The sequence below is a fragment of the Amblyraja radiata genome, chromosome 3, assembly GCF_010909765.2.
Source record: "Amblyraja radiata isolate CabotCenter1 chromosome 3, sAmbRad1.1.pri, whole genome shotgun sequence".
In the NCBI taxonomy this organism is placed as follows: Eukaryota; Metazoa; Chordata; class Chondrichthyes; order Rajiformes; family Rajidae; genus Amblyraja; species Amblyraja radiata.
Window position 1 is genome coordinate 130839725 of NC_045958.1, and position 21937 is coordinate 130861661.

At 46.1% G+C, this 21937-nt stretch overlaps 1 protein-coding gene across 1 annotated transcript in view; it reads right to left on the minus strand.

The window, feature by feature from the left end:
• The window catches only part of nup155 (nucleoporin 155), a 129159-nt gene that overhangs the window by 106431 nt on the left and 791 nt on the right, over positions 1–21937 (minus strand). The window contains exons 2-7 of the mRNA XM_033018766.1: positions 18086–18223; positions 17657–17753; positions 13462–13532; positions 9847–9939; positions 5723–5889; positions 5520–5625 (exon numbers count right to left, since the gene is read on the minus strand). Coding sequence (XP_032874657.1) covers positions 5520–5625; positions 5723–5889; positions 9847–9939; positions 13462–13532; positions 17657–17753; positions 18086–18223 — 672 coding nt within the window. The remainder of the gene's footprint in view (positions 1–5519; positions 5626–5722; positions 5890–9846; positions 9940–13461; positions 13533–17656; positions 17754–18085; positions 18224–21937) is intronic.

Below are 21937 nucleotides of genomic sequence, written 5' to 3' on the forward strand. Positions count from 1 at the left end.
CTGTACCTGCACGCCAACTTTCAGTGACCGGTGTACAAGGACACCCAGGTCTCGCTGTACCTCCCCCTTACCTAACCTAACCCCATTGAGATAATAATCTGCCCCCTTGTTTTTCCCGCCAAAGTGGATAACCTCACATTTATCTATATTATACTGCATCTGCCACGCATCTGCCTACTCACTCAACCTGTCTAGGTCACCCTGCAACCTCCTAACATCCTCTTCACAGTTCACACTGCCACCCAGCTTTGTGTCATCCGCAAACTTGCTAGTGTTGCTCCTAATTCCCTCTTCCAAATCATTAATATATATGGTAAACAGTTGCGGCCCCAACACCGAGCCTTGCGGCACTCCACTCGCCACTGCCTGCCATTCTGAAAAGGACCCGTTCACTCCTACTCTTTGCTTCCGGTCTGCCAACCAATTTTCTTGTCCATGTCAACACCCTACCCCCAATACCATGTGCTCTAATTTTAGTCACCAGTTTCCCGTGCAGGACCTTATCAAAGGCTTTCTGTCTAGATACACTACATCCACTGGCACCACTTCATCCATTTTACTTGTCACATCCTCAAAAAAATTCCAGAAAATTAGTCAAGCATGATTTCCCTTTCATAAATCCATGTTGACTTGGACTAATCCTTTTACTGCTAACCAAATGCCCCATTATTACCTCTTTAATAATTGACTCCAGCATCTTTCCCACCACCAAAGTCAGGCTAACTGGTCTGTAATTCACCGTTTTCTCTCTACTCCTTTCTTGAAAAGTGGGATAACATTAGCTATCCTCCAATCCACAGGAACTGATCCTGAATCTATTGAACATTGGAAAATGATCACCAATGCGTCCACTATTTCTAGAGTCACCTCCCTGAGGACCCTGGGATGCAGACCATCAGGTCCAGGGGATTTATCATCCTTCAGACCCATTAGCCGACCCAATACTATTTCTCGACTAATGAAAATTTCTTTCAGTTCCTCTACCCCCTTAGATCCTCTGTCCTCCAGTACATCTGGGAGATTGTTTGTGTCTTCCTTAGTGAAGACAGATCCGAAGAACCTGTTCAACTCTTCTGCCATTTCCTTGTTACCCATAATAATTTCACCTGTGTCTGCCTTCAAGGGACCCACATTTGACTTTGCTACTCTTTTTCCCTTAAAGAATGGTTTAGTAATGAATTTTATTAAAACATTTATGATTTAATTTCTGCGCATTTACAAGCCCTTTATATACACGCATTTAAAGAACAGACGCTACCACAAACCTTAGCCGAATCAACTATTACACTGATACCCAAAAAAGATAAAGATCTCGAAGAGCCGGGATTATATAGAGCAATTGCCCTGTTAAATACAGATCAGAAAATATTAGCTAAAACCCTGGCAAGAAGATTAAGTAAATACGTTAATAAATGAATACATTCTACTCATACTGGGTTTATACCCAAGAGACACTCGTTCAACAATTTGAGACGTCTGTTTAATATAATGTATTCACATAGAACGATAAAAGACTTATAACTTATTTCATTAGATGCAGAAAAAGCATTTGACCAAGTTGAATGGAAAAATCTTTTTACAGTATTGCAAAAATTTCAATTAGGAGAAAACTTTATTTCATGGATAAAGTTGCTATATGACAAGCCGACTGCCAGAATACTGACTAATCAAATGCTCTCACCTAAATTTCAGTTATCCAGGGGCAATAGACAGGGGTGTGCATTATCACCTCTGTTATTTGCTCTTGCGATTGAACTTTTAGCAGAAAGTATAAGAGTACATCCGAATATTTATGGGTATAATACTAAACATTCTAACAATAAAATATCATTGTATGCAGATGATGTACTACTATATATCACCAATTCCCAAGTTAGCATTCCAAACATACTAAATCTTATAGAGGAATTTGGTTCCTTTTCAGGATATAGAATAAACTGGAACAAAAGTGAAATTATGTCAATAAAGCCTCAAGATCCGACTCATCTTCTAAAATTTCCTTTTAGAATTGCTACGGAAAAATTTAAATATCCTGGAGTTTACGTAACTAGAAAATACACTTCTCTATTTCAAGCAAACTTTCCACCATTAATTACCGAATTAAATGCCCTTATTCAATTTTGGAAAACGCTTCCGATTTCCCTCATAGGCAGAATAAATGCCATAAAGGTGATCTTCCAGAAAGATAAATGGCAGCAGCGGCTCACCTGCAGTCCGTTTGTTTTTGCTTTTTTTGTGTTGTTTATTTCGTTTTGGCTAGTCCAGTTTTTGGTTTTTTAGTTTGTGTTTTGGGGGGGGGGGGGCGTTGAAACGGGGCTTGCTGTCTCTCCCTGCGGGGGAATGCGACTTTTTTGTCGTATTCCCCTTCTCTGCCTCCGTCTGCGCTGAGGCCTAATGGCGGAGCTGGCGACCTCGAGGCTCAGGAGGCAGAGCCCGCCAGGGCTCACCCTGGGCTCGCTCTCGTGAGGACGGCCCGGCTCGGGGCTGGAACAGGGCTTCCGTGAGGGGCTGTGACGCTCCCGGGGGGCGGCCTGGTCCGAGGAAGGAACGGTGCTCCCGTCGGAGTGGCCGAGCTCGGGGAGGTGCGGCGCTCCCAGCCCGAGGGAGGAGCGGCGCCCATGTTTGGACGGCCCAGCCCAAGGGAGGAGCGGCGCCCATGTCGGGGCTGCCCGGCCCAAGGGAGGAGCGGCGCCCATGTCGGGGCTGCCCGGCCCGAGGGAGGAGCGGCGCCCGTGTCGGGGCTGCCCGGCCCAGCCCGAGGGAGAAGCGGCGCCCATGTTTGGACGGCCCAGCCCGAGGGAGGAGCGGCGCCCATGTCGGGGCTGCCCGGCCCAGCCCAAGGGAGGAGCGGCGCCCATGTCGGGGCTGCCCGGCCCAGCCCGAGGGAGGAGCGGCGCCCATGTTGGGGCGGCCTGGCGCGAGGCTGAGACAGTAACGGCACTCACGTGAGGGCGATCCGGCTCGGTGCTGGAACGATGCTCCGGTGGCTGGGATGGCGTTCTGGCGGCGGTGACCTGAGTCCGGGGTTCGGCCGCGGGCTAGCGGCTGTGTCAGCAGAACTGGTGGACGGCAGCTTCGACCACCCCGGGGCCGCGGTGTTTGAGCCGCGGGACTGTTTGCTACATCGCCCGGTGGGGTATCGCCTCAGCGCAGAGAGAGAAGAGGAGGGAAGAGACTGCAGCCCTAAGATTTTTGCCTCCATCACAGTGAGAAGGTGCTATGTGGACTCACTGTGGTGGATGTTAATATGTGTTTATTGTTGTTTTTTTTATTGTATTGTATGTATGTATGACTGCAGGCACGAAATTTCGTTCAGACTTCGGTCTGAATGACAATAAAGGAAACCCTGTAACCCTGTTCCTTCCACAAATCCTGTTCCTATTTCAATCAAAACCGATTTATCTCCCTAAAAATTTTAAAAAACTCGAATCTCTGATCACAAACTTTATTTGGGATTATAAAACACACAAAATCCATAAACGACATCTATGTAAACCCAAAGAAACTGGCGGATTAGTTCTCCCTAATTTTTTGTACTATTACTGGGCAATGAATATTAAAAACTTAATCTATTGGATGGACAACACATGCCCACAGGTAAACTGGTTAATAATGGAGAGAAAAGATTGTTCGCCTTTTAATATAGGCGCGATTCTTCTCTCTCCAATAAATCAGAAGAAAACAGTATATGAGAAAAATCTGATTATCCATAGTACCCTACGAAGCTGGAAACAAGTGAAGTCAACCCTTAAACTGAGAAATCTATCTCTTCTCTCAACAATCGCCAATATTCCCTCGTTTAAGCCGTCTATTTTAAACAAGGCGTTTATACAATGGGAAAGATTAGGAATTAAAAAACTGGGAGATCTTTATGAGATGGGAACTTCTCTCATTTCAAGAATTACAGTTGAAATATCATCTGAAAGGTAGCCAATACTTCAGATATCTTCAAATACGAGACTATCTGAAATCATATACCCAAGACTATCAATATATTGTTCCAGAATACTAGACGAATGTATGAATAGAAACTCGGATTCAAAAAAGTTAATATCATACCTTTATAATACCCTTTTAAACATACAAACCACACCGTTGGAAGTAATTAGACGAGCTTGGGAAGATGAACTCGGCCTAACAATTTTAAAAGATAGATGGGAGGAAAGTCTTCTATATATACCCAACTGTTCTCTTAATGTTAGGCACTCGCTAATACAATTTAAAATGCTGCACAGACTTTATTATTCAAAGTCTAAACTGAATAAGATCTTCCCAAATGTTTCTCCTATTTGTGATAAATGTCTCCTTCAGGAAGCAACTATAACCCATTCTTTTGCCTCTTGTATAAAGTTACATAATTTCTGGAGGGGAATTTTTGAAATCTTTTCTAATAAAATTGGACCCCGGCACAGAATTGATTACTCTAGGTACGTCAGAAGCCTGTTCTGAGCTAACATCATTTCAATGACGTTTCCTTAATTATGGCCTGATAACGGCGAAAAAACTAATACTTAAATTTTGGAAACACACATCAGTCCCTGCTGTTAAGATGTGGATTACAAACATGTCCGAGACACTACATTTGGAAAATATTAGGCTTGTCTTGGCAGAAAAACCAGATCAATTTTTTTAAGACATGGACACTCTTCACCGAATTCTTACAAGGATAGTATGGCGCAACACAACTTTGGATTTAAATCCAATTTTAAGTTGGGTGAGGTGGGCGGGGAGGGGACAAGAGGCAGCTATATCTCCACTTTTTTTTTGTTTTTTTTTCCTTCTCCTCTTACATCTTTATCCACTCTTTGGCCACACTACTTTGGTCGTCTAGTCTAGGGGTCCTATTTTTTCACCTTTCACTTTTTCCCTTTCTTGTTCTTTCTCTTTTCTTTTCCCTTATTTTCAAGTTAAAAGGTTAAAATTGAAGCTGTACATTAATTGTATAATTTTATATGCCAAATGTTTTATTCTTGTACAATTGCTTCCAATAAAAATCACTTTTTAAAAAAAACTTTTTTTTTAAACATATCTAAAGAAGCTTTTACTGTCCTTCTTTATATTCCTGGCCAGCTTCCCTTCGCACTTCCTCTTTTCAGCCCGTATTACCCGTTTTGTTTCCTTCTGTTGTCCTATGAAAGTTTCCCAATCCTCTGGCTTCCGGGTGTGCTATACATCTTTTCTTTTAGTTTTATTCTATCCCTAACTTCTCTTGTCAGCCACGGTTGCCTCCTACTCCCCTTAGAATCTTTCTTCCTTTTTGGAATGAAATGATCCTGCGTCTTCCGGATTATGCCCAGAAATTCCAGCCATCGCTGTTCCACCATCATTCCTGCTAGGATCCCTTTCCAGTCTACCTTGGCCAACTCCTCTCTCATGCCTTCATAGTTCCCTTTGTTCAACTGCATCACTGACACTTCCGATTTAACCTTCTCCTTCTCAAATTCCTTCTCTGTCACTTTGAACACTAAAATGCTTCAGACGCTTATCCAGAGCGCACTCAAAGCTTTTATTTTACTCACCGTCTTCAGAAAATGTGAACTGCAGCAACGATGGGATGAGGAATGACAAGGAACTCTTGGAATGATTTATTTTCCTGCATCGCTGGCTGAACCAACCTGCTTCTGCCTGGAAAGTCAGGAAAGGCCAATTAGAAATCAGCACGACCACGTTAGTGATGTAACATTGTGCAGCAAAAACAAGAGGAGAAGGTGATTAAACTGACCTGATAGGCAACCTCGTACAAACATCCGTCCTTGCCCGCAAGGAAGATGCGGCCATTGTCAGAGGCAGCGACTGCCAGTAGATAGGTGTTGTCCGTAGGGATGGAGAACAGAGGGTCCGGTAGGAGCTGCATCCCTCCACACAGACTATCATTCAGCATTCCCACTCCTCAAACATTGCAAAATAATTAATTGAGAAACTGTGAAACCAGCCACACATATATGGCAGAGTTGGCAAAAATGAATCAAAAATTGACTTTACGGCTGGAATTAGGGCACATGGTATTGGGGGTAGGGTGCTGACATGGAAAGAAAATTGGTTGGGTGACAGGAAACAAAGAGTAGGGATTAACGGGTCCTTTTCAGAATGGCAGGCAGTGGGGTACCGCAAGGCTCGGTGCTGGGGTGGCAGCTATTTACAATATATGTTAATGATTTAGCTGAAGGGATTACAAGTAACATTAGCAAATTTGCAGATGACACAAAGCTGGGTGGCAGTGTGAACTGTGAAGAGGATGCTATGAGTATACAGGGCGACTTGGATAGGTTAGGTGAGTAGGCAGATGCATGGCTGATGCAGTTTATTGTGGATAAATGTGAGGTTATCCACTTTGGTAGCAAAAACAGGAAGGTAGATTATTATCTAAATGGTGTCAAAGTGGGAAATGGGGAAGTACAACGGGATCTGGGGGGTCCTTGTTCATCTGTCAACGAATGTAAGCATGCAGGTACAGCAGGCAGTGAAGAAGGCAAATGGCATGTTGGCCTTCATAACAAGAGGAGTTGAGTACAGGAGCAAAGAGGTCCTTCTTCAGTTGTACAGGGCCCTAGTGAGACCACACCTGGAGTATTGTGTGCAGTTTTGGTCCCCTAATTTGAGGAAGGACATTCTTGCTATTGAGGGAGTACAGCGTAGGTTTACAAGGTTAATTCCCGGGATGGTGGGACTGTCATAAGCTGAGAGAATGGAACGGCTGGGCTTGTAAACTCTGGAATTTAGAAGGATGAGAAGGGATCTTATTAAAACATGTAAGATTATTAAGGGTTTGTACACGCTAGATGCAGGAAACATGTTCCCGATGTTGGGGGAGTCGAGAACCAGGGGCCACAGTTTAAGAATAAGGTGTAAGCCATTTATAATGGAGATTAACTCTCTTTTTCACACAGAAAGTTGTGAGTTTGTGGAATTCCCTGCCTCAGAGGGCGATGGAGGCCGGTTCTCTGGATACTTTCAAGAGAATGCTAGATACGGCTCTTGAAGATAGCAGTCAGGGGATATGGGGAGAAGGCAGGAACGGGGTACTGATTGTGGATGATCAGCCATGATCGCATAGAATGGTGGTGCTGGCTTGAAGGGCCGAATGGCCTCCTCCTGCACCTATTGTCTATTGTCTCAGGCCCTCGAGTCCTGGCAAATCCTTGTAAAACTTCTCGGCACTCTTTACAGCTTAATGACATCCTTCCTATTGCAGGGTGAACTAAACTGAACACAACGCTCCAAATGAGTGTTCAAAAGGGAACTGCAGATGCTGGAATATCGAAGGTACACACAATTGCTGGGGAAATTCAGCGGGTGCAGCAGCATCTATGGAGCGAAGGAAATAGGCGACGTTTCGGGCCGAAACCCTTCTTCAGACTGATGGGGGGTGGGGAAAGAAAGAAGGAAAAGGGGAGGAGGAGGAGGAGCCCGAGGGCGGGCGGATGGGAGGGTGGGAGGAGACAGCTCGAGGGTTAAGGAAGGGGAGGAGACAGCACGGGCTAGCCAAATTGGGAGAATTCAATGTTAATGCCATAAGGACGCAAGGACCCCAGACGGAATATGAGGTGCTGTTCCTCCAATTTCCGCTGTTGCTCACTCTGGCAATGGAGGAGACCCAGGACAGAGAGGTCGGATTGGGAATGGGAGGGGGAGTTGAAGTGCTGAGCCACCGGGAGGTCAGGTAGGTTATTGCGGACTGAGCGGAGGTGTTCGGCGAAACGATCGCCCAACCTACGCTTGGTCTCACCGATGTAAATCAGCTGACATCTAGAGCAGCGGATGCAGTAGATGAAGTTGGAGGAGATACAGGTGAACCTTTGTCGCACCTGGAACGACTGCTTGGGACCTTGAATGGAGTCGAGGTGGGAGGTGAAGGGACAGGTGTTGCATTTCTTGCGGTTGCAACGGAAAGTGCCCGGGGAGGGGGTGGTGCGGGAGGGAAGGGAAGAATTGACGAGGGAGTTGCGGAGGGAGCGGTCTTTGCGGAAGGCAGACATGGGGGGAGATGGGAAGATGTGGCGAGTGGTGGGGTCACGTTGGAGGTGGCAGAAATGGCGGAGGATTATGTGTTGTATTTGCCGGCTGGTGGGGTGAAAGGTGAGGACCAGAGGGACTCTGCCCTTGTTGCGTGTGCGTGGATGGGGAGAGAGAGCAGTGTTACGGGGTATGGATGAGACCCTGGTGTGAGCCTCATCTATGGTGGCGGAGGGGAATCCCCGTTCCCTGAAGAATTTCGCTCCAAATGAGTATTCACTGTGAAGGTCCTGCCCTGGTTTAATTTCCCAAAATGCAACACTTCATGCTAATCTGCATTAAACTTCATGAACTATTCTTCTGCCCACTTGCCCAGCTGATCAAGATACTGATGCCATTTTTGAGAACCATCTTCGCAATCTACAATATCAGCAACTTTAGTGTCATCTGTAAGTTTATTAACAATGCCTTGTACATTCTCATCCAAACTGTTGATATAAACAACAAAAAGCAATGGGCCTGGCCACAACTCACAAGCCTCCAGTCTGAAAAACAACCTTCCACCATCACTCTCTGCTTCCTTCCATAAAGCCAATTCTCTATCCAGTCAGCTATCTCTCCCTGGATCCCATGCGATCTAACCATCCAGAGCAGCCTGCCAGGCGGAACATTATCTATTGTTTGCTGAAATCTATATAGACATCGATGGCCCTGCCCTCTTCAGAAGTATATCTGATCAGGATCGGAAAATGTATCTACCTTCATTACTTGAGAGCAGCCAGCACATCCTCAACTGTAATACGGACTTTCTTCAAGGTATCTCCATTAACTGTCCCAGGTTCCCCAATCTTCTGGTGGTTTGGGTGGGAAGGGACAAGCTGACCAGGGAGTTGCAGAGGGACCGGTCTCTACGGAAAGCAGAAAGGGGTGGAGATGGGAAGATGTGGCTTGTGGTGGGATCCCGTTAGAGGTGGTGAAAATGTCGGAGGATTGTGTGCTCTATGTGACGGCTGATGGGGTGGAAGGTGAGGACAATGGGGACTTTCATTGTTACAAATGGGGGGTAGGGAAGCAAGAGCAGAGCTGCGGGATATCGAGGAGACCCTAGCGAGAGCATCATCTATAATGGAAGAGGGGAACTCCTACTCTCCAAAGAATGAGGACATCGCCGATCACCTGGTATGGAAAACTAATCCTGGGTGCAGGTGCGTCGTAGACGGAGGAATTGGGAGTAAGGGATAGAGTCTTTACAGGAAGCAGGGTGGGAAGAAGTGTAGTCTAAATAGCTAGGGGAGTCAATGGGTTTGTAATAGATGACAGTCAATAGTCCGTCTCCAGTAATGGAGACGGTGAAATCTAGAAACGGTAGGGAGGTGTCAGAGATGGTCCAAGTGAATTTGAGTGTAGGATGGAAATTAGTCGTGAAATTGACGAAGTCAGTGAGTTCTGCATGGGTGCAGGAGGTAGCATCAATGCAGTCATGAATGTAGCGGAGGTTGAGTTCGGGGATAGGGCATTGCACGCCTGGAAATTAATTCAGTGGAACGTGAACAAGCAGAAACAATGGGTCTGCCAGGACAGTTCTGTTTGTGGATTTTGGGGAGAAGATATAATGGGGCCGTGTGGGGCTGGGGAACGATAAGGTTGAATGTTTTGGAGGCAGAGAGCCGGAAGTAATGGAATCAGAAATGGTGTGTGATATTCAGGAACGAGGCTCGTCTGTGGGATCATGATCCAAGGATAAGTTGGAGGTGATGTCTGAGAGTTGTCGCCTGGCCTCAGCGCGGCAGAGGTCACTGCGCCAGACTACCACGGCACCTCCCTTGTTGGTTTAATTATTAAGTCGGAGTTGCTACAGAGTGAGCAGAGGCTGTAAATTCTCATGGTCTGTACCTGACTGCGAATTGGTTAAGCTGATGCCAAGGATTACGATATCCACAGGAGTGGCAAGGACCAGTAGCTGTTGTATGTGAGGCTGGAATATTCCTGAAAACACAGATTGGATTCACATTAGTCAGTTACATCGGAAGAGCCAAGGCAAATGAACCCTCACTGTCCAGCTCAGGTAACGGGAAATCAAAGCCAAGCACTTATCCCAAACAAAATGCATCTTAAACATTGGTTAGGCCGCACTGCAAGTATGAAGTGCAGTTCTGGTCGCCATGGCACAGTAAGGATGTGATTAAGCAGGAGAGGGTGCAGGAAATATTCACAGGAATGTTTCTTCGATGGAGGGCTTGAGTTAGAAGGAAAGATTGGATCAGCGGGATTTTCCCTGGAGCAAAAAGAATCTGATGGCTGTGTGAATATCAGAAATTTGGGTACTTAGAAACATAGAAAAATAGAAAATAGGTTCAGCAGGAGGCCATTCGGCCCTTCGAGCCAGCACCGCCATTCATTGTGATCATGGCTGATCGTCCCCTATCAATAACCCGTGCCTGCCTTCTCCCCATATCCCTTGATCCCACTAGCCCCAAGAGCTCTATCTAACTCTCTCTTAAATCCATCCAGTGATTTGGCCTCCACTGCCCTCTGTGGCAGGGAATTCCATAAATTCACAACTCTCTGGGTGAAAACATTTTTTCTCACCTCAGTCTTAAATGACCTCCCCTTTATTCTAAGACTGTGGCCCCCGGTTCTGGACTCGCCCAACATTGGGAACATTTTTCCTGCATCTAGCTTGTCCAGTCCTTTTATAATTTTATATGTTTCTATAAGATCCCCCTCATCCTTCTAAACTCCAGTGAATACAAGCCTAGTCTTTTCAATCTTTCCTCATATGACAGTCCCGCCATCCCAGGGATCAATCTCGTGAACCTACGCTGCACTGCCTCAATCACAAGGATGTCCTTCCTCAAATTAGGAGACCAAAACTGTACACAATATCCAGATGTGGTCTCACCAGAGCCCTATACAACTGCAGAAGAACCTCTTTACTCCTATACTGAAATCCTCTTGTTATGAAGGCCAACATTCCATTAGCTTTCTTCACTGCCTGCTGTACCTGCACGCCAACTTTCAGTGACCGGTGTACAAGGACACCCAGGTCTCGATGCACCTCCCACTTACCTAACCTAACCCCATTGAGATAATAATCTGCCCCCTTGTTTTTCCCGCCAAAGTGGATAACCTCACATTTATCTATATTATACTGCATCTGCCACGCATCTGCCCACTCACTCAACCTGTCCAGGTCACACTGCAACCTCCCAACATCCTCTTCACAGTTCACACTGCCACCCAGCTTTGTGTCATCCGCAAACTTGCTAGTGTTGCTCCTAATTCCCCCTTCCAAATCATTAATATATATGGTAAACAGTTGCGGCCCCAACACAGAGCCTTGCGGCACTCCACTCGCCACTGCCTGCCATTCTGAAAAGGACCCGTTCACTCCTACTCTTTGCTTCCGGTCTGCCAACCAATTTTCTATCCATGTCAACACCCTACCCCCAATACCATGTGCTCTAATTTTAGTCACTAGTCTCCCGTGCAGGACCTTATCAATGACTTTCTGAAAGTTTAGATATACTACATCCACTGGCACCCCTTCATCCATTTTACTTGTCACATCCTCAAAATATTCCAGAAGATTAGTCAAGCATTTCCCTTTCATAAATCCATACTGACTTGGACTAATCCTTTTACTGCTCCAACATCTTTCCCACCACCGAAGTCAGACTAACTGGTATGTAATTCCCCGTTTTCTCTCTCGCTCCTTTCTTGAAAAGTGGGATAACATTAGCTATCCTCCAATCCACAGGAACTGATCCTGAATCTATTGAACATTGGAAAATGATCACCAATGCGCCCACTATTTCTAGAGCCACCTCCCTGAGGACCCTGGGATGCAGACCATCAGGCCCAGGGGATTTATCATCCTTCAGTCCCATTAGCCTACCCAATACTATTTTTTGCCTAATTAAAAAAAATTTCAGTTCCTCTACCCCCTTAGATCCTCTGTCCTCCAGTACATCTGGGAGATTGTTTGTGTCTTCCTTAGTGAAGACTTGGGGAAACGGAAGATGTCTGTGTAAAGATCTGTGAAACCTGCTTGACATCGTTTGCAGAGAGCTGCAGAACCATGTGACATGGATGGCTATAGGGAGTCTGAAGCCTGGGAAGGGGTTGCAGAGAGGTTTCTGTTCAGATGCCCTGTCAGTTGTTAATATGTATGGGATTCTGCAGAAGGAGCTATGCACTGCTGCAACAGCATGCTTGGAATTGGTTGGGGAAATATTAGGTTTCAATTATGTCGCAGTGCCTTCCCGCCGTTAATTGTGATAGGTCCAGGAGAGCCGCCTCACCAAAGATGTTTCTTTATTGAGCGATAATGTTTCTTTACTTAATGGAAGTGTCTCCCCTCAAGAGCTATGTGTTGAAACTATGTTATGTGCTATTGTATGATTGGGCCAAAGAATCGTCATTCTATGTACTTTGCAGCCTGCATCGGTAATTGGCTTGTGGAGGTGGCCTCCCCCAAGTACTTTCGCGCCTTTAGTTTGGAGGGGTATAAAGGTGTGGGGAGCACATTGGGATGTGCCGATCGTCTTGGGTCTGTTCTATGTGTGCGGAGCTGTGCCGGGCTTGAGTAAGTGGTAACGAGGATCGGTCCCGCGGTATTGTATACAATAAAATAGAGTTGCTCCTATTCGGTGTTTGACTGAACCAGACTAGGGGGGTTAAGTTTAGATCCGGAATTAATAGCTGTAACCTGAGGTTTGTAACTCATGAGGGGCAGAGACAGGGTAGATAGGCTTTACTCCAGGGTAGGGAGTTTAAAACTCAAGGGCTCATGTTTAATGCGAGAGGGGAGATAATTAAAGGGGTCCCTAGAGGCGGCTTTTTCAGACAGAGGGTGGGAGGTATGTGGAATGAGCTAACAGAGGAAGTAGTTGAGGCAGGTAGAGAAACAATGCTTTAAAACAATTGTAGACACAAGGAACTGCATACGCTGGTTTACAAATTTAAAAAACACAACGTGCTGGAGTAACTCAACGGGTCAGGCAGCATCTCTGAAAAGATTAGTCTAAATTTGGATTGCTTTCTGAAACACCGGAAGTTGAAAGGAGACCGCATAGATGTATATAAAATTATGAGAGGCATAGATTGGGTAGACAGTCAGAACCTTTTTCGCCAGGAAGGAAATAGCAAAGAATAGTGACATCGTTTTGAGGCAAGGGGAGGAAACTGTTAAGGAGATGTGCAAGCCAAGTGTTTTACTTTTTTTTTACACAGAAGGATATGTGGCCTGTATGCACAGCCAGGGGTGGGGGTGGCAGCAGATACAATAGTGGTGTTCAAGAGGCTTTTCGATAGGCACATGGAGCGGAGAGGGGCACAATAGGGAGTGAAGGGATATGGATCAAATGCAGGCAGAGGAGATTAGTTTGGCTTGGCATTGTAGGCCAAAGGGCCTGTTCCTGTGCTGTACCTTTCTATATTCTGTTCGAAGATGGGAATCAATCTAACCAAGCCTAATAAACAGAACTTTAAAAGTAACCAACTTACCCGCTCTGGGTTTTACTAGTCCCACTGATAGAATTGTTTCACTCAGTCCATCGAAGTACACCAAATCACCCCTGAAAATGACAATAAAACCAGGCGCATAGTCAGGCCATTCATATTATATTGAGCAAGTTTAGAGTCTATACATCAGTTTTTACACTATCTGGAGTGTGGCGGCACCTAACGGCAGCGGCTCGACTGCAGTCTGTCTTTTTTTCCATTTTTGTCCCGTTAGATGTATGTTTTTGGTTCTAATTTTTATTATTTTTTAGCTATGTATATGTGGGGGGGTGGGGGGGAAACCGTTTAATCTCTTCCCTGTACGGGGACCCGACATTTTCTCTGTCGGGTCTCCGGTGTCGTTGGGCCTAACATCGTGGCGGCCTCCAATCGGAACCAACCTGAGGGTTCCAGTCGTGGAGCCTGCGGACTCGCCATCGCGGAACTGGCCGACTTCGGAGCGGGGAGAGATGTGGTGGCGCGTGGCGGCAACCCGACTTCGGAGCTTCGGAGCCGGAATCGCAGGGTTTAAATGACTCGGAGCGGGGCCTAACATCGCCCGGCGCGGCTTAAACGGCCGCGGGACTTACCATCGCCCACCGGAGGCTTTAACATCCCCAGTTCGCCTCTACGCTGCAGTTGGACTGCTGGACCGCGGGAGGAGAACAAAGGGAAGAGATAAGACTTTTGCCTTCCATCAGTGAGATGTTGGAGATTCACTGTGATGGATGTTTGTGTAAATTGTGTTAAGTGTGTGTCTTGGTTTTTTTTGTAATGTCATGACTGCAGGAATGAAATTTTGATCAAACCTTGTCTGTTTGAATGACAATAAAAGGCATTCTATCCACAACTCTGCTAAGTTTTCTGTCATCTGTCAACTCGCTCTTCAGCCCACTTCCATGTTCATTCAAATCATTTAAAATGTCCCAGCACTGATCCCTGCAGAACACCGCTGGTCAACCCTCCACCACTACAACGTATCTTTGATGGCCAAGCCAATTTTGAATCCTAGTCTCTTTGGATCCTGAGCGCCTTCTGGATCTGCAATGATGTGCAGGGGGGGGTTTGGTGTGCAAGTCCATAGCTCTCTGAACACTTGTTAGAATGGTAAACATTTGGTATTCTTCATCAATCAAGACATTTGTGTGCAAGAGTCAGGAAGTCAAGTCACAATTGGAAGACATGTCACAAGGGATGTCAGGATGTCATGTCACAAGGGAAGTCAAGGACAATAACATAGCAAAGATGAGTGGGAAGCCAGAGGAGTGGGACACTTTTAAAGAGCAACAGAAGACAACTAAAAAGGCAATACGGGGAGAAAAGATGCAGTACGAAGGTAAGCTAGGCAAGAATATAAAAGCTTCTTTAGATATGTGAAGAGGAAAAAATTAGTCAAGACCAAAGTTGGACCCTTGAAGACAGAAACAGGTGAATTTATTATGGGGAACAAGGAAATGGCACATGAGCTGAACAGGTAATTTGGATCTGTCTTCACAAAAAAAGACACAAATAATCTCCCAGATGTACTAGTGGCCAGAGGATCTAGGGTGATGGTGAAACTGAAGGAAATTCATATTCGACAGGAAATGGTATTGGGAAGACTGATGGGACTGAAGGCTGATAAATCCCCAGGGCCTGATGGTCTGCATCCCAGGGTACTTAAGGAAGTGGCACTAGAAATCGTGGACGCATTGGTGACAATTTTCCAATGTTCTATAGATTCAGGATCAGTTCCTGTGGTTTGGAGGGTAGCTAAAGTTATCCCACTTTTTAAGAAAGGAGGGAGAGAAAACAGAGAATTATAGACCAGTTAGCCTGACATCGGTCGTGGGGAAGATGCTGGAGTCAATTATAAAAGATGAAATAGCGTCACATTTGTATCGGTCCGAGTCAGCATGGATTTACGAAGGGGAAATCATGCTTGACTAATCTTCTGGAATGTTTTGAGGATGTAACTAGGAAAATGGACAAGGGAGAGCCAGTGGATGTAGTGTACCTGGACTTTCAGAAAGCCATTGATAAGGTCCCACAGAGGAGATTAGTGGGCAAAATTAGAGCACATGGCATTGGGGGTAGAGTGCTGACATGGATAGAAAATTGGTTGGCAGACAGGAAACAAAGAGTAGAGATTAACAAGTCCGTTTTTTGAATGGCAGGCAGTGACTAGTGGGGTACCGCAAGGCTCGGTACTGGGACTGCAGCTATTTAAAATATACATTAATGATTAAGATGAAGGGATTACAAGTAACATTAGCAAATTTGCAGATGACACAAAGCTGCGTGGCAGTGTGAATTGTGAGGATGCTATGAAGATGCAGGGCGACTTGGACAAGATTGGGTGAGTGATGTATGGCAGATGCAGTTTAATGTGGATAAATGTGAGGTTATCCGTTTTGGTGGCAAAAACAGGAAAGCAGATGATTATCTGAATGGTATCAAGTTAGGAAAAGGGGAAGTGCAACGAGATGTGGGTGTCCTTGTTCATCAATCACTGAAAGCAAGCATGCAGGTACAGCAGGCAGTGAAGAAAGCTAATGGCATGTTGGCCTTCTTAACAAGAGGAGTTGAGTATAGGAGCAAAGAGGTCCTTCTGCAGTTGTACAGGGCCCTAGTGTATTGTGTGCAGTTTTGGTCTCCAAATTTGAGGAACGACATTCTTGCTATTTTGGGAGTGCAGCGTAGGTTCACAAAGTTAATTCCCAGGATGGCGGGACTGTCATATGTTGAAAGAATGGAGCGACTGGGCTTGTATACACTGGAATTTGGAAGGATGAGGGGATCTTAATGAAACATATAAGATTATTAAGGGATTGGACACGCTCGAGGCAGGAAACATGTTCCCGATGTTGGGGCAGTCCAAAACCAGAGGCCACAGTTTAAGAATAAGGGGAAGGCCATTTAGAACAGAGATGAGGAAAAACGTTTTCACCCAGAGTTGGGAATCTGTGGAATTCTCTGCCTCGGAAGGCAGTGGAGGCCAATTCTCTGGATGCTTTCAAGAGAGACTTATGGGCCTGTCCCACAGGCGATTTTTCAGGTGACTAGGCTGTTGCCACATGGTCGCCGGAGTGTCGCCTGTATGGTCGTAAGTAGTCTCTTCAGTTGCCCAAAGAGTTGTAGCGTCTTTCTGGTCGCCACTGGAGTTTCAACATATTCAAAACATTTTAGAGACAGTCGGCGACAGTGGGTTTGACGCCAATGAGCATAGATTGACTTCTTCTGACGAAGGTGCTGTCGTAGTTGTCGCCAGGTTAACGTAGGTTGTCGCCAGGTGACGTAGGTTGTCGTCGGTGTTGACCTCGTTTTTTTTGTTGTTAAAGTAATGATTCTATTTCAAATTTTATGTCGAAGGGGGGGTCCTGTCGCCGTTTTTTCGACGACCTGCTACGACTATGACAATTGCTGGCAGTCGCCTAAAAATAGCCCAAGTAGGATAGGCCCATTAGATAGAGCTCTTAAAGATAGCGGAGTCAAGGGATATGGGGAGAAGGCAGGAATGGAGTACTGATTGTGGATGATCAGCGGTGCTGGCTTGAAGGGCTGAATGGCCTACCCCTGCACTTGTCTATTGTCTAATTGCATAGAATTGGTGTTAAGCCACATTAGGAGTATTGTGTGCAATCTGGTCTCCACATCGCAGGAAGAATGTGGAATCTTTGGAGAGGGTGCATAAGAGGTTTAAAGTTTTACTAAAGTCCATGTGCACATCATGTACTATCTTATCCTCAATCATATTCATCACCTCAAAAAACTCAAATGAATGTGAGACATGACCTTTCCTGCAGAACCCACACTATGATTAAGTTGTCACAAAAGGGTGAACGGCCTTTTGCACCCAACAGCTTTGAAGAAGGCCAGATGGCATCTGTGCGTGGAAATGGACAATCAATGTTTTGAGTCGAGATCGTCATCTGCAGCTAGATCCATCAACCTCCACAGATGCTGCCTGGCTTGCTTCGTACCTCCCCTTTCTTTGCTCTAACACATTTGTTGCTTCTTCATTGGTACCCAGTTAAAATCTTGGAATTCCCAGCCTAAAAGCCTGGTAGAAGTTCCTTCAGCTGAAGTGTTATGATTTGAGGTGACTCTCCATCTTCAGAGAAATTCAAAGGGATGTTAAACATGACTGTCAGATATGCCTGCAACATATTAATGTATTTAAAAATCACTCCACAGCCCGACACACCCGTTCACTTACCCATCCTCATAATTCCACATGAAGATGTCACTATCGATGGTCAGCCAGGCCTTGGCGATCTCAGGAAAAACACCCATCATGCAGTTACACTGCATATCTGAGATACGCGATGTAAGGTTACAACAGGTGTCCGTATGGTTCACAGATCCATCAAATCAGGCCATACCCAGTCAGTTATGGGAAGATGGCTTTTCACTATTGGCAGCATGTTTCATAGCTGGATATGCATCCACACGCATGTATGTTAGTGTATTAACACATATCCCTCTGCCATCACTCATACTCACCAAGTATGTCAGGAGCCACATTAACATCTGCACCTATACACCATGTCTGCACCTGTGTGCACGAGAGACACTGAAGTCAGATGATAAGCTGAACCGAGTCTTGGCCTGACTCAATCGGCCATGCTCCAAAACTAAAGGATACGTCCAAACTGCTCAACCAACTCTGGAGGAAGAGGCACTCTCCGGATCGGGCTGATCTCTGGGAGATTGGGGAGAGACACCAGACCAGGTCCTTGTAGTGGATAATCCATGTCAGTCATCCCCGATAGTGAAGGATTATCTGTGTTGAGATGGAAAGTTGATCCGTAAATACAAATGTTTCATGCGGAGTCTGAATTGATCAGTCTGAAGAAGGGTATAGAAGTTGGAAGGTCATATTGCAGTTGTACAAGACATTGGGGTGAGACCACATTTGGAGTATTGTGTTCATGGGCACCATGTTATAGGAAAGATATTGTCAAGCTGGAAAGGGTACAGAGAAGATTTACGATGATGTTGCCAGGACTCGAGGGCCTGAGCTATGGGAAGAGATTGAGTTGGCTGGGACTCCATTCCTTGGAGCGCCAGAGGATGTATTCTTATCGTATAAAGACATCGAGGTGTATAAAAACATGACAGGACGAGCTGCCAGAGAAGGTAGTAGAGGCAGGGACTACCCAAACATGTAAGAAACAGTTAAGACAGGTACAAGGCGAAATGCAAGAAAAATGTTCCCGATGTTGGGGGAATCCAGAACCAGGGGTAACAGCTTAAGAATAAGGGGTAGGCCATTTAGGATTGAGATGAGGAAAAGCTTTTTTCACCCAGTTGTAACTGTGGAATTCTCTGCCACAGAAGACAGTGGAGGCTAATTCATTGGATGTTTTCAAGGGAAAGTTAGATTTAGGTCTTTGGGCTAAAGAAATCAAGGGATATGGGGGAAAAGCAGGAATGGGGTACTGATTTTGGATGATCAGCCATGATCATATTGAATGGCGGTGCTGGCTCAAAGGGCGAATGGCCTACTGCACCGATTTTCTATGTTTCTATGGATAGGACAAGTTTGGAGTAATATGGGCCAAACACCGGCAGATGGGACTAGTGTAGCTGGAACATGCTGGCCGGTGTGGGTAAGGCGGACCGAAGTTTCCACGCTGCATGTCTCTAAACATCTGAAACGCCCGATCTAAAACATCACCTATACATGTTCTCCAGAGATGTTGCCTGACCCGCTGAGTTACTCCAGCACATTATTTCTCTTTTAGGTTCTTACATAAGGGTTAGCACTACACGCTACGAATCCCAGCTGTGGAGACACTGGTATCGTTGTCTCGTTGTAGGACATTGATCATTCTTTTAATCTGGATTTTTAACTTATGTATTGTGTTTTAAAATATATATAATTTATGATGCTTTTATGTGATATACTGTGATTTTATATGTACTTTATGATATTTTTTAATATGCAATGCATTTTTTTTAATGTAATGTTGCCCCTTGTCTGGACCTTGAGTCCGTAATAAAGTTTATTGTTATTATTATTATTACAGATGTACCACTGAAATTCATGTCAGTGATTTCTCTGCATACTGATTTTCTCTCTCAAACCTCCCTTCTCCCTCAATAAATTCCCTGTATTTCATCCTTCAATCGTTCACTGTAGCAATGAATATTTCCATTGTCATTCCAGCTCTCGTTGACAACACAACCTCACCCTGGACTTAATGTTCTTCGCCGCTCCATTGCTCAATCTCATCTACTCCATCTCATCTGCATTTTAAAACATGTTCTCCTCTTACTCTCCCCCTTACTTTGCTATTCCCACTTCTACCTTCCCTTCCCTCACAGGTGCACCCTCTCCCCGCGTCTCTTTCATCTGCACTACTGACAGTTTTGCCCTCTCCAGAGGGATTTTGGACAGAAGAGCACGATGAAGTTTCCTGGGATTCATTACAGGCACTGTTTTTCCAGAAAGCACAAAGTAAAGCTGTAATAGTCTGTGAGGAAGGTAGGAATTCTAAGGAACTCTAAACAGGGCAATAGAATGAACAGAAATGTACCAGATGAAATTCAGAGCCCAAAACTACAAATTGTAGATTGTGTCGTTCCTACATCACTTAATCAGAATGATCCCACTGATAGAACAGTAAAAGAAAAGAAAACGTGTGATCTAGCAAATTACTTTCATTCATTCACTTCACTGGTCAGAGCATTTAGTATCAAAGTTAGCAAGTCGTATTGCAACTTGATAAAACTCTGGTTGGGGTTCAGCACTTTGCATGATTCAGGATTCCAGCATCTGCAGTCTCCACAATTGTATTGCATGCAGCTCTGGTCATTCTGCTACAGAAAGGATATGAAGGACTTGGAGAGGGTGCAGAAGATGTTCACCAGAATGATAGGCAAAACAGGTAGTGGTAGAGCCACTGCCATGCAGCGCCAGAGACTCAGGTTCGATCCTGACTAGGGGTGCTGTCTGTACGGAGTTTGTACACTCGCCCTGTGACCTGCGTGGGTTTTCTCTGAGCTTCAGTTCACTCCCCACTCCAAAGATGTACAGGTTTGTAGGCGGTGCAAATGTAAAAATTGTCCCTAGTGTGTGCAGAGTAGTGTTAATGTGCGGAGATCGCCGGTCAGTGCAGATTTGGTGGGCCGAAGGCCTGATTCCGCGGTGTACGTCTAAACTAAAAACTAAACAAACAGAAAGTGTTGGAGGAACTCAGCAGGTCAAGCAACGTCCGTGGAGGGAATGGACAGATTGTTTGGGTCTGGACCCTTCTTCAAACTGATTCCAGAACGCTGCCTGGATTAGGGGGTGTTAACTATTGGGAGGTTGGACAGGTTTTGATTGTTTTTTCTGGAACAGCAGAGGTTGTGGGGAGACTTGACAGAAATATATAAAATAATGAGAGGCAAAGGTAGGGTAGACAGTCAAAATCTTTCTCCCGCCAGATGAAAAATATAAAATACCAGAGAACAAAGCTTAGAGGAGTAGTGTGGGACAGATTTTTACACAGAGGATTATGGGTGACTGGAATGTGCTGCCAGGGGTAGTGGTGGTGGCAGATACGGTAGTGGTGTTTAAGAGGCTTTTGGACAGATACATGGATATACATGGAATGGAGGGATAGGGATAATGTACAGGCAGAGATCAATTTAGCCCAGGCAGGAGGATGGTGGGCTAGTCGGGGGCAGAGCTGCCGAGCGGCAGGTTAGTCGGGGTTATGGAGGTCTAGTCGGGGACAAGGGTGGCCAAGGGCTAGTCTGGGGCAGGGTGGCCGAGGGTTAGTCTGGGGCAGGGCGGTGGTGGTAGTGGGCTAGTTGGGGACAGGGAGTGGTGGTGGTGGTGGGCTAGTTGGGGACAGGGTGGTGGTAGACTAGTTGGGGACAGGGTGGTGGTGGTGGGCTAGTTGGGGACAGGGTGGTGGTGGTGGTGGACTAGTTGGGGACAGGGTGGTGGTGGTGGGCTAGTTGGGGACAGGGTGGTGGTGGTGGACTAGTTGGGGACAGGGTGGTGGTGGACTAGTTGGGGACAGGGTGGTGGGCTAGTTGGGGACAGGGTGGTGGTGGTGGACTAGTTGGGGTCAGGGTGGTGGTGGTGGACTAGTTGGGGACAGGGTGGTGGTGGTGGACTAGTTGGGGACAGGGTGGTGGTGGACTAGTTGGGGACAGGGTGGTGGTGGTGGTGGTGGGCTAGTTGGGGACAGGGTGGTGGTGGTGGACTAGTTGGGGACAGGGTGGTGGTGGTGGACTAGTTGGGGACAGGGTGGTGGTGGTGGGCTAGTTGGGGACAGGGTGGTGGTGGTGGGCTAGTCGGGGACAGGGTGGTGGTGGGCTAGTCGGGGACAGGGTGGTGGTGGTGGGCTAGTTGGGGACAGGGTGGTGGTGGGCTAGTTGGGGACAGGGTGGTGGTGGACTAGTTGGGGACAGGGTGGTGGTGGTGGTGGACTAGTTGGGGACAGGGTGGTGGTGGTGGACTAGTTGGGGACAGGGTGGTGGTGGTGGACTAGTTGGG